The sequence below is a fragment of the Olea europaea genome, unplaced genomic scaffold (assembly GCF_002742605.1).
Source record: "Olea europaea var. sylvestris unplaced genomic scaffold, O_europaea_v1 scaffold1025, whole genome shotgun sequence".
NCBI lineage: Eukaryota > Viridiplantae > Streptophyta > Magnoliopsida > Lamiales > Oleaceae > Olea > Olea europaea.
Genome location: NW_019227580.1, coordinates 261,566 through 274,839, shown reverse-complemented (window position 1 = coordinate 274,839; position 13,274 = coordinate 261,566). Strand labels below are relative to the sequence as shown.

Genomic DNA, 13,274 nt, shown 5'->3' with positions numbered 1-13,274 from the left:
GATATTAGAAGAGAATACAGAAGAATAACATGGTTAAAAGAAGAGAACTTCAGTTTAAGAAGAAATGTTATCAGAATATATACTGCATCAATTATTTATTGGAAGATGAGGAAACTTACCCGAATGCAATTACTGTAGTCAGAATTATATCAGGCTCTAGATTGGGTTCATGAACTATAGATATAATTATCTTTCCCTGGCATTGCGTAGTTAGACGAAAATTATGCAAAAGAATATTCACATTACTGCAGTCAACAACACCCGAGCTTGCAAAGATGCATAGTATTACACCATTGGTGTCCTGCCCAGAAAAATGCAAGCAGTAAAGCCAGAGTGCAAAAGTAGAAATGAAAATAAAGGCAAAACATTAAGTCTTGAGAAAAAGTCAGAAGAACTTAGACTAAGAGTTTCAGTTACAACATGATATTACGAAAAGAAAAGAATCTATGAGCCTTGGCTACGAAACGTGTAGGAGAACAGGCAAAAAAGCATGCAACTTCTGTAACTCAATATCCAAAAAGAATTATATGGTTCAAACCTTAAGGTTCACACCCAGGAAAGGGCAGTCATATATAGCCTGCAGGATTGAACTTCTGATATTATAAGCAGCGCCAAATCCAATTCTTGCTTCTTTAACTCTATCTATTATCTGTAAATGTGTAGCCTTAGCCTCATGTAGAAAGTAGACAAAGGGAAAAAATCGAGCTAATCAAACTAAGAGACTCCAATCTCTGAAATTTAAAACCTCAATTAGGACAGCATTGAAAAAAAAGAAAAAAGAAAAAAGGATAACAAGGGCTGAGGAACCATGTCCATAGTTCCTCCCAGAAACCATGAGGTCCAACATTTTCATGAAACAAAGAAATAAGATGAGAGGGGGATAAGATTGCTAAGAGTGCCAATGACTGCAGTATTGATGTGACTTGCACTAATCAATATAAAGAATCTTGTTTCATAACCTGAATTAAGAATAGCAGCAGGTAACACAAACAGAACTATAAACCCAGATTGTAAAAGAACTTACTTTTCTGAACTCCAGAAGTTTAAGTTCTTTGTTATCTTTGTGTGTTTCATTTAGAAGCTTTACGTGTTTCTCCTGTTAATGACACGAATGCAAATTACTAAATAAAACAAAGACTGGAAAGGGAATAAACTTGAGCATCAAAATAAGGACTATAAAAGTTTGCTTACAGATATGAGAACAGAAATAGCATTCACAGCCATCAGAACAGCATTATTATAGGTCTTCAGAGCCTCGTCCAGAGTTACCAGATCATTTTCCAGAAGAGTATCTGTGTCAACAACTGTGGCCAACATAAAATAACATAAGAAATTCTGTAATATGCCAAACTATTAGTAATTGAATGACTGTTTGAAACTAGAAGTAATCCTATCAAAGTTGTTACATTCAAAAGCAAGTTTTGTCGGCTTGCATATTATTTTTGCAGAAAATCCTTTATAAATTTCCTTCCTTTTCGCCTTAGTATTTATGTTCATCAACTTTAAAGCAACTAAAATCGCGGCATGATTTTTGCAGCAAAGTTGATTTTTTAAGTAATGCTCATGGTACATTTTGGAAGAAATATACCAACAGAAGCATTTGAGTTTCCAATTCCAATCTTTGCATTTGACAAGTGAATTAATGAACTTGCTTGGAAACCCTGGACAACTTAGGTACTTAGTAGCATTTGGAAACAGGATCAAGCACAGCCAGAATAAAAAAAGAAGTCCCATTGCACACTACAATACAGTTCCTCCATGTCCCTAAATTACTGATAAAAAAATCACTGTTACTTTCACATCCTTAAGAAAGAGAGGCAATTTTCAAATTTTCTTGAATTATCTTAAAAGTAAATGTTCCGTGTTTAATAATAAATCATAGCGACTGCAATCTAAGAGATTAAACATAATTAGATAAGCAAGAAAACTTAAGCTCCTTCAATTTGTTAGCAAACTGGATATAGATACTAACAAATGTATTCTATGGCAACATTTTACTCACCAATACACAAGTTTGCAAGCTTTTGAAATTTGTCCTCCAAATCATTGACCTGCAGATGGAATCATCACAACATTTCCAATTTTTGTTTAAAATGTTAGATATTGATAGTATGCAACTCTGCAAGTGAGACTGGCATGAACATGGTTTTACAATATCTAAGTTCCACATCAGTTTTTCGCCTTTTGAAAAAGATATAAATTCTAAAATTATTAATACGTAACCCAGATTACATCATTTATTAGGCATATCCTGTTAACCGCATGGACCTATGAAATCTCAAAATGAGTAAGCTAACGGAAAAGACTAACCTCGTATTGACGCTTTTGTCCTTCAAATCTGAATGGCTTCAGAATAACACCAACCACAAACCCATTTACTGACTTAATATTGCGAAGAATATCAAGTGCTGTAACGTGATCTGAGCCATAAGCTGCACTGGCAACCTACAGAAAATCAAATGGACAAGATGAAGAGATATGCACGGATATTTAAGAAGCAGAAAAGAATCTAATAACATGTTTTGAGCAAGTGCCACAAGCTGCACTGCTCACGTATAGAAAATCAAATAGACTAGATGAAGAGATATGCACAGATATTTAAGCAGCGGAAATGAATCAATTAACATGTTTTCAAAAACTCCAGATGTTTCTCCATGCCCACTACAATACGAAGCGAAATGCCCAACAAATGAGAAAATAACACACGGCAAGATGGTATAAATTCGATGCACTTCTTATTTTGTAAGAAAAGCACAGCCTTCTTGTAAAACCAAAAGTTTAGAGCAATAGTCTAATTTATGCCTAAATTAATTCATATAATAGAAGTTTACAAGAAATAGTCTAATACCTTGCCACGTCTATAAATTTCCTACATTATACAGCATAAATGATATTTATACAGTGATAATCTTATACAAGTCGTACAAATTCTTTCACACTGGCAGTTGCTATAATAAATATACATTTACACTGGAGATAACATTTACACTTAAAATCAATTGTAAATGAAATTTACAATAAATTACATTCATAAATCGAACATTTGTAGAACTCCAGTCTTATCATGACTTTGAACTTCCAATCACATTTTGAGACATAAACTAAATAAGGGTAGTTTTGGAATGAAAGCCAATTAGTAAAGCCTTAGCAGATTTTGTGCAGTAGTGTAGATATTATCTTAAAAAAATTGAAGCATACTAGTGTCTAGTAAAAATATTTAGATAAACAAACAGAAGATGATTAATCGGTATTGTGTTTGGATAATGGTTTTTCTTTCAACTAGCATGCCTGCATGCAGAAATATACGGTCTAAAGGGGTTTCCCTTCAAAATAAGAAATTGAAAGGCAAAAAATATTAAATAATAAAATCATTAGTGTGTGAGAGAAGCAATGTACAAACAAGTATAACTGCTTTATGACATGACTGTGGTGTTGAGGGAGCTTCCACAGTTCTTGGAGTATTATCTGCACAATGTAAAATAATAATAATAATATAAAATGAGAAAACAAGAGTAATAGCCAAAAAAAGGACAATATTTTGAACAAAACCATGTGGAGGTATCACCACATAAACAATGATCTTCAAGTATAACACAAAAAATGAAGTCTACAACATACAGCTACCTTCTGAATGGTCAAATCAGAAAATTTAGCGGGTCTATATACTTTAAAATGTCTCTCTGTCTTCTTAGTTTCATTTTTATTTATTTTGGTGAAAGAAAATCAATTTGTTACCCCAAGAGATACCAGGAGAGACTATTTTTCATTTGAAAATTGAAACACAAAAGAACTTTGGCAGTAAATAAGACAGTCCAATACTAAGATTATTTGTTTAGGTTTCTGATTACTATTTAATCTNTGAAACACAAAAGAACTTTGGCAGTAAATAAGACAGTCCAATACTAAGATTATTTGTTTAGGTTTCTGATTACTATTTAATCTTCACTACAAGCTTCAAGAAAAACGAAAGGAGAGAGCCAATATAAAATAGACAGAGATCATTATGCAAAATGAAAAAAGGTGGTGGGTGGGTTTTGAAACTTAAGAAGTGTATATTTTACGGTAGACTGCAAGTTACCATTTCTTGTTATACACTTATACTAGGTTAGAGAAAGATCTGAGTGCTAACAAAGGGAAAAATGTGTGCGGTGCCAGTGGTTGGTGGTGACCATTTTAACAATGCAATAGATATGTCACAGATTTGGCCTGTGAAACAAATACATTAAACATGACCCATAAATGGCCAGGGAAATAAGATTGAAATGACTGAAATGGAGGAGGAAAAATCTGTGACAAAGGTAGAAATTGGCCAGCTCCCCATCATTTTCACCACAAGAGTCATATCCATCTCAGTGCAGTCAAATGAACCCAATTGACTTAGTAAAAAAAAAAAATTGAAATATAAGAAATAGGAACTTTTTAGTAGATCGTTGAATTGCCTTCCCCACCCACCCCCAACAAAAAAGGAATCGTAAAAAAGAACAAGATAAAAGGGCCAATCTTTAAGAGGAAAATAGATATTTGATGTTTTAAGAAAAAAATAAATGAAAATTTGGAATTCAATTAGAAAGTTCTTTCAATCAGAATAGAACACACAGATGACTACATAATTTAAATTTATCAGCTCTTATTGATATAAGGATATGAACTAAACTAGGTTTCAAGTTTTGATTTATCAAAGTGATACTAGAGTTAATGCCATCAACAAGATATGCAACCGAAAAGAAATTGTTCCTGGACCTTCGACTTGGATTTAGTCTTAGATTTTGGACAACTGGTTCGAACAGTCACCTATGCTTGCTCCAAATAGCATAACCATACAGCAATAATAGTGGCTTTGAACTCTATCTGTTACCTATCTCTTACCCCAGTGGCTATCCTAATTACTTAGCAAATCATCCAAATACTTGAGCAAACAGTCAATTCTGTTCTGGTGCCAATAGATCCACAGGACTCAGTACCATCCAGCAGTTATAAAAGTAAATAACCAAAACTTTATACGGTGCTTTGGATTAAGGTGTAACAATGAGACTAGTCAGTCAAATAACCCTGGATAGAAAATAAAACACAAGTTTAACTGAAGAAAAACTCTATAAGAACAGAACACCTAAGTGTAGACACTCAACCTTGGGTACTGAACCTTTGTTTTAGTTGCACCTTCATCGAATCTTTTCCAAGAATATTCCTGCAATACAGTTCACAGGATTTTAGCAGACAAATTCAAATATGTACTGGGGGTTAAATCACCATTCAAAAACATTCAGGTTGCAAATTGTAAGATACAGATGTAACAACACAACATACAACTCGAAAGCTTACAGACTAATAGTTCACTACGTCAAGTGGCTTAAAGGTCATATAACATTTAATAGCAGGAATAGCAAGGTATGATTCAAAATTAAACAACTCAATGAAAATTGAGAAGGCATAGAACCTAAACATCACATCCTCAGAACAAAAGAAAATAGGAAAATCAGCCTATGAAGACACACAGCAATTTTTACAAGACAATTACTGGCCATCTAAAAATGCATAAAAATTGTATCATAACGTACATCATCTTTCATGTAATTGTTCTGTGCGTATTACCTCTCTATCGAATCACTCACAGTCTTTCTAAGAAAATAACCTCCCCCCCTCTCCCTCTCCTCCTCTCACACGCACGCACATACACATCTCAATATATGTTAAACCAGATGATTAAGTCAAATGCAATAATCGACATAAAAAACCGCTCCAAATCAAATGTTGTAGAATTTGAAATTTGCCTTCTTCTCTGCATGTGTTCACATTTAGATTCTCATACTCACATTGCTGTTCATCATGTTATGTATTACTTCATCGGCCTCATTCACTGCAATAACTAGAATTTTACAGGATTTTCTCAATGACCACTATCTCCTCTATGAGAACCATTTATAGTTTTGTCACACGCATAAGAAATTCATTCGGTTTCCTTCGGCTGCTGGTGAAAACCACACATTGTTAAAAGTTCAAATGGCACATGAAACATTGTCGTTCAAGCATCAGTTCATGTGCTTAGCAGTATCTTTTATTCAATAAGAATCAGATATCTAAATGATGCGATACGAAATTGGAAACTCTTCTCTTAGGTTCTCTAGAAAATTAAACAACCAACTTAGTTTTATAGAATTCAGTGATTATCAACCTTCTTGCATGTTACAGCCACTCGTGTTAAAGATGACTTCCCGTGATGAAGCACTCATTGTTGAGTTTGTGATTACAATGGTACTTGATTTCAACACAGCACATCCGCGACGAAGCACTCTTTGTTAGAGTTTGTGATTTGAATGGTACTTGATTTCAACAAAGCACATCTGCCTCTTCTTTAGAGAATGCCATAAATACAAAGCTTCGCAAACTTTTCCAAGGAGTGTTTGGTACAAAGAAGTAGTAGAAGATTGTAGCCACTGAAGGTGTTAATCAGTGCAATGCCATAATGCAAGGAGTTTCCTTTTTCTTCCTTTTTTTTAACAAATAACGCCAGGAGTTGAAAATAATAAATTATAGGTATAAATTTAGTAAAAGAGGTAGACAAGCCCAACCCAACTTACCAAAGTCTTGTCCAAAGTGCAGAAGTTTATTTATTCAGCTAGATTAGCAAAAAAATAGTATTTCTCAATTTTTTCTTCTTATCATTGGGGGTTATGACATTGAGTTTTTATGAACAGATGACTTGTAAATAGTTTTGATAAACTATTTTCACTCCTAGCTTCAACAAACATTGTATTATTTCTTATCTGAGAGCAGTTATAAGTTTTATTGCAGCATTTCCTCTCATCCATAACATTAATATGGTCACTGCAGTATCATCCATAATTTTTTGCATCTTGGCATACCCATTCTTATCTCAGTTTTTCCCTGAGCCAACCAAAATTACTTCTCTGTGGTAGTAATTATAAGCTGTGTCTAATTAAATCCAGGGAAATTATATGATCTCTCTTATCCCCCAATACCTTTCAATTGTATTAATAATCACATGCTTCGAAACATTGACCTGCCAAGCATAAATCCAAACATATTCTAAAATACATATATTTTGAACTGCAGTCTTCGATTAATCTCTCTCTCTCTCTCTCTAGAAGAAGACTTCATGTCTCTGATCAAGTTAAACCTTGATAGTTTGTTACCTAGAGCTTCTTCCTCCCCTCTGATCTACTAAAGCCCTCTTCCTTTCCCCAGTAAAATTTTGCACTTTTCAACATCAGCTTTAAATACTTAGAATCTTCAAAAATAGAAGAAACAATTTCAGAGGTATTCCAATAATTTTGGTACAAGAAACAGAGTTCCCAGCTAAAAAACTACCCGGAGTTCGATCCCCTGCACAGGCTTTGATACAAAACCACAAGTCAAAAGTTAAAGACATTACGGGCATATTTCCATAGGCCTCATGGTAAAAGTAAACATAAAACCAATTTCGAAAGCTCAAGCAAGTACACACAAATACCAGTGTATTGTCATCATATAACACTGCACTTGAAAAGGGTATTATCGAACATACCAAAATCTCAAAGTAGGGGAAAGAATGGGAGACCCAGAGCAGAAGTCAAGCGCCGCATCTGTTCGACTTCCTATTCCAATCACTTCCACGTACTCAGATTCTTTCCATATACTATTATTACTCTTATTGAATTCTTCTAAACTATCATTTGTGCTAATAACGTTGGTATTATTGCCTTCGGAACTCAATTCCACTCTAATGGGCTTTGAGTTGCATTCCAATCTCAACCTCAATCTGGTTGTAAGTTTTGTGTGAGCATCGTGAATTGAGTGGAACGGAAATGGGAAGATTGAGGCAGGTGACACCACATCACGATTCCTTGAAATGGGATAGCAAAGATTCATGGAGAAGAATGAGAATTTGGGAGAAAATTTCAGCAAAATTGGGCGGACACTGAAACATCAGGGTGGCCGTACAATGCAATTTATTGTTCTTTACCATGCTTTTCATTATTCAAGTCCGCTTACGCTAATTAATATCCAATTTTACTTAATTGAAAATTAAATAAATAATCTAACATTTTATTGTCACATATATATACTCTGATATTTATTTTAAATTAATTAATATTTATGCATATTCAAATATTACATTTACAATGCTTATAAAGTATTTTGTAATAAACGTGAAATGTACATTCAACGTTGACTAGTTTTTTATTTAATTATTTTAAAATTTTTGCAACTATTACTTAATCGAATTGTTCTAAAACTTATCGCATAGTGGGCTCAACCAGCGTACAACACTCTGGACCATAATTCATGACTGGACATATGGCGTTAGCTTATAGCCATATTCCTGATGCATTTTGTTTGATGCCATTCATGTAAGATGTTGATTAGATAAAGAGTCAAGAGTTATTGTCTCAATTTTTAAGATAGAGTAGAATTTTAACGATTATACTGAGGTGTCTTTTCTTAATTAAAGTAGAGACGATGATCACGATAATACACTTCTCAAACTAGGTAGAGATTCACTAGTCTGATTCATATTTCTTATAACTTGAGAACTAGTAGTCACGACTAGACGTATGGTATAGACTTATAGTCATATTCCTTGTGCATATTGTTTGATGTCATTTAGTGGCGACCTTGACTATAGATGGGTAGACGATTGCCTAATAGCCTGCCTTGATGTATATATATAAAATAAAAATAAAAAATTCAAAAAAAGTTTTATATTTTTCGAAGCGTAAATTTTTTTTTTTAATACATTCATGACCTTCCCCCTTTTTTCCCTCGTTTTTAAGCGGACTCCTGGCTTTCTCTCTTTTATTTTTCTCCTTTTTTCTCTTTGCCATTTTTTATGTTTGTTACCCGACTTTTTATTTTTTATTTTATTTCTCAGCTTTAACTATTCTCAAATTTTCACTCCCAAATTCAACCATTTTCAAGTTCTCTTACTTTTACAGTATTTTACAGTAAGACTGACATGGATGATTTTATTTATTTTTTTTTTTTTGTTTACTTTAATTTTTATGCCCTCTTTTTATTTTTCTGGATGTTTTTAAATTTTGGTATGAAAGTATAAAATTATCCAATTATAATCATGTTTTCTACAATTAGTTTTCCAAAGTAGTATATAAATTGAAATTTTTTCTTCATATTCTTCTATTTGTAAATTTACTTGTGTGGCAACTTGATGATTTATATTCTTTGGTGCATGCAAGGTTAATTGATTGGTTGAAGAAAAGTAAATAGATTAAGAAATATAGACATTTGATAATAGATTAATACAAAACGAATTAATTTATGGTATTTTTCTTGTCAAATTCTTTGTTATTTCATTAGTCTACACTTTTTTAATGAATAATATCTAAATAGACTCTTTTTCTTATTACTAGTGAGTGAACGTGCGTTGCACGTTAATTGGTTAATGTCTAAAATAAGTGTATGTAAATTTTAGAAAATTTCATTTATAAATTTGAAAGGTATTAATAAATTCATTGAAATTGACTTACTTTTCGTCAATTTTCTCTGTATATTTTTTATTCTTCATACGAACATTTGATAATTTGCATATATTTGTACCAAGCATTTCCCTATACAAAAAATTGTGGAAATTTTTTTTATGCGGAATATATATCTCTATATATATATATATATATTAGCTCAGCCTAAAATATGATTCAGTCCACTCTAGCTTTGCCCCTAATCCATACTATGATTAATAATTAAATATCACCAAGATACACAATATAACAATATCTACATTATTGCATTAAAAATGATTTTTCATGTTGACGGGCATCATGCAGAATCTTAAATTATAACTTAAAGTGTTAAGTGCAATTTCAAGTATCAACCTTTTTTCAGGACTTGATTTTGTTGTCATTGGAGCCCGATTGTAAGATTGCAAAAAAGGAATTAGAACATTAGAAAATAATGTAACATGGGCATAATCATAAAGGGAGAAAACCTCTTCAAACTTTTCAAAGTTTAATTAAAAAGAATTTTAAGCCGAACAAAAAATTATTTATCATATGAAGAAAAAATAAATTTTAAAATAATTTTCGAAAAATATAATAAAAACAAAACAAATTAAATAAAAAAGTTACAAAAATTAAATAAAGAATATATATACATTATTTAATTAAAATTGAAAAAATTAAACTTTATCATTAAGAGAAAATAATTAAAAAGAATTTCAATTTTTTTTTCATCGTAGGAGCAAAAACGACGTTGTATTGTCTTCAATTATTTCTTCATTTTCACACACCATTTCACTGCAATATTTCTCCATTTTCACACATCACCCCACCTCACTTCATCCAATCCAATACTAATAAAAAAAAGGAAACTAAATGATTTAACAAATTAAAGAAAAAAATAATTGCAGGCAAAAATAGAAAAAAGCAAAAAAAAAATTATTATAAATTTTTTTAATTAAATTGAAATAATTAAAATAAAAAATAAAGATTATTTCCTAATTAAAATTGAAAAAATTACGTTTTATCATAAAATGAAAATAATTAAAAATAATTTTTAAAACAATTTTCAAAAAATATATAATAAAAACAAAACAAATTAAACAAAAAAATTATGAAAATTAAATAAAGAATATATAAATATTATTTAATTAAAATTGAAAAAATAAATTTTATCATGAAGAGAAAAGAATTAAAAAGAATTTTAAATCGAAAAAATTATTTATAAAAATTATTTATAACATGAACAAAACAAATTAAAAAATAAAAAATAAATGAGAAAAAAATAAAAAAAATAAAAACGAAAAATAAAATCTCCATTCTCTGTTGGAATTTATGGACCCTTTCCATCCAAGATGGAGAAACTCCATTTTTAGTAATTGCATTTTGATGAATTTTATGAACTCTCAAGGTAGCGCGAGACTACGACAAATTAATCCATTTAAAATTTGATAGATGAAAATTACAATAAATCCATTTAAAAATTGTAAAAAAGGAAAAAAAGTTCTCCAAAAATCGTTCAGAGTGCACTAACTGTGCGAAGAGAGTGCATTCACTGTGCGGAGAGAACACTTCGTACAGCACGGAGAGTGCCAGTGCTCCATGCTGCATGAAGAGTGCTGCGTGCACTATCCATGCACTCTCCACGCAGCATGGAGAAGCGTGCTACTCTAATTCCTACAAAAGGTCATCACACATAAACAATATTATAAACTAATTTTTCCTAACACTGTCCATTCCAATCAACCTGATACAACATTTACAAAATTTTCACAATTTCTAGACCTAATTAAGAAGACACGTTTTCCATGAAATATGCAAGAAAAAATAGATTTTAAAATTTAAAATGAAGTAGGAGAAGAGCACAACTTGGGTACTCGATTAATTACTCCAGAGATGAATTTTACCCCAAACAAATCTCCCTCTTTGAGTCCACCCAAAACCAGCAGAATCTATCCATTTCTCATGATCTCGTCCAATAATCACTATTCAATCTCCAAGATTGGCCTTCTGTATCTCTTTAATACCAAAGCAAGTGTGATATTTACAAGCATTTCTCGTCGTTCGCTGAATAATTTCTAAGTAAGAGAAATTAATTTCAATAGCATAGTTCTTACAAAATTATCTCAGAAACTAGAATTCACCATCATCTCGAAGCCATCTTTGAACAAAACTAATAACATGCCCATTTATACAAACCTAAACCGAAACACGATAATCAAATGAAAATTTAAGAGAAATGATGATTAATTCAAAAATCAGATAAAAATGAATCACACACAGCACACACTTAGTGATTGATAAACAACATTTATATATTATTTTGTAAATTTTTGGAAAACTATAACACTGGACAATTAACTTATAGATGAGCCTCTGAAAAAAATCTTCTCCTTCAAGCTTTCAACAATTTCATTGACGATTTCTTTAAAAGCCTTCTCGGTTGGAATGGCAGATTTGTTGAAGAGGCATGGTCGATAGTGTAGGAAAATGGAGAAAGGGCGTTTCTTTGTCAGATTGATGTGAATTGAGAAAAGGTGAAGGAATAGTTGTGCTGAAAAATCGTGATTTTAAATGAAAACAAAATAGGGAAATCCGTACAGGGCGATGTACATTTTTGACACATGTCCAGCCCCATTCATTCGCTCTTTTATATATGTAGAATTTTACATTTGAAAGAAAATATTTGTTTATCTAAGTTGAAATCTCCAACCAGTTCCATCGTTCTTCAATTAATTTAAAGTTTGATCTTGTATTGGTTTTAGATTATGATTTGCTTTAATGTGTCTACTACAAAGTATGTGTTTGGACATGAAAAAAGAAAAGAAATATTGAAGAGTTTATTCAATTTCAAGTAGGAGTAATGAATAAGTTTCTTGGTTGTGATATTAATGGTAGAAAAGAAAGTTCGAATTAAAGATTTGGAGCTAAGAAGGCTTGAGGTAAAGATAATATAAATAGAGAGCATAAAAATTTATGGATCATGAGCAATAAAATTTGGAGGAGGAATATATAAATGGTCTATACGTATATATGAAGTTACAATGGTGTACCTTTGCATTTAAGCAAGCGATCCTAAAAATTGAAAAACTATTGATCAAAATTTGATAGTCTTACTAGAGACAAGAGGTCATCTTTGAAGAATGTTTTTACTTTTCCTAAAGAGTTAGAAAGTGGACGTTATCTTCTACATATTACTTTCGATATTTAATAAATGGTGAGAAAAGTGATAAAAAAGAGTTTCTCTATTCAATTTCATTGAAAAGAGTAAATTGTTTAAGCAAGGAGGAAACAATATTTTTTTAATTAGCTAATCATAAAATAAATGACTAAAAAATCTTAGTTTATGACTTAAAAGCCATGAAACTAGTAATGGGCGTATGAATAACATGAGAAGATGAATTGAATTGGAAAGGAGAATACAACAGAAACTAACAATTGAAAAAATTGTGCAAGATCTAATCAACAAAGAAATCATTAGACATAAATTTTTGAAAGGATAGTTTCTATTTTAGCTTTCTCTGTAAAAATAATTTGACATTTCGGGAAATAATGAGAAAATTTATTAAAAACATAATGAGAACATTTTAGTTTGATCGAAATGATTGTAGAGTTTGAACCAGTTTTGAGAGAATACATCCGATATATTCGAGAAAATGAAATTCATTCTCATTACCTAAATCACAAAATTCAAAATGAATTCATTATCATGTTGGTATGAGAAATCAAAAGTGCAATCGTTTACAAGGTTAGAGAAGCCAAAAAGAAAAAAGGAAAAAATAAATCTGTTATACTTGATTCAGTGATTGTACATCAGATATAAGT

At 31.4% G+C, this 13,274-nt stretch overlaps 1 protein-coding gene across 3 annotated transcripts; it reads right to left on the bottom strand.

Moving 5' to 3' along the window:
* Window positions 1-7: 7 nt before the first annotated feature.
* Window positions 8-7,952, bottom strand: LOC111372781 (protein ACCUMULATION AND REPLICATION OF CHLOROPLASTS 3). Of its 3 annotated transcripts, none has more exons than XM_022995188.1 (9): window positions 7,523-7,952; window positions 5,127-5,185; window positions 3,410-3,465; window positions 2,311-2,445; window positions 2,003-2,051; window positions 1,192-1,304; window positions 1,025-1,096; window positions 539-649; window positions 8-301 (listed from the first exon to the last, which is right to left on the bottom strand). In XM_022995188.1, exons 1-9 carry the CDS (start codon window positions 7,864-7,866, stop codon window positions 116-118), a joined length of 1,125 nt encoding a protein of 374 aa, XP_022850956.1. In that variant the 5' UTR covers window positions 7,867-7,952; the 3' UTR covers window positions 8-115. The 3 variants fall into 3 exon arrangements, with proteins under 3 accessions (XP_022850956.1, XP_022850955.1, XP_022850957.1); XM_022995187.1 differs by having other exon boundaries at window positions 11-301; window positions 3,401-3,465; XM_022995189.1 differs by lacking the exon at window positions 7,523-7,952 and adding an exon at window positions 6,170-7,490 and having other exon boundaries at window positions 11-301; window positions 3,401-3,465.
* Window positions 7,953-13,274: the final 5,322 nt, after the last annotated feature.

Coding starts and splice junctions, on each gene's coding strand:
- LOC111372781 (XM_022995187.1), bottom strand. CDS start 7,866: ATGAATCTTTGCTATCCCATTTCAAGGAATCGTGATGTGGTGTCACCT. Junction 3,466..5,126: donor ACAAAGGTTCAGTACCCAAG/GTTGAGTGTCTA, acceptor TACATTGTGCAG/ATAATACTCCAAGAACTGTG. Junction 650..1,024: donor AACTTCTGGAGTTCAGAAAA/GTAAGTTCTTTT, acceptor ACACATTTACAG/ATAATAGATAGAGTTAAAGA.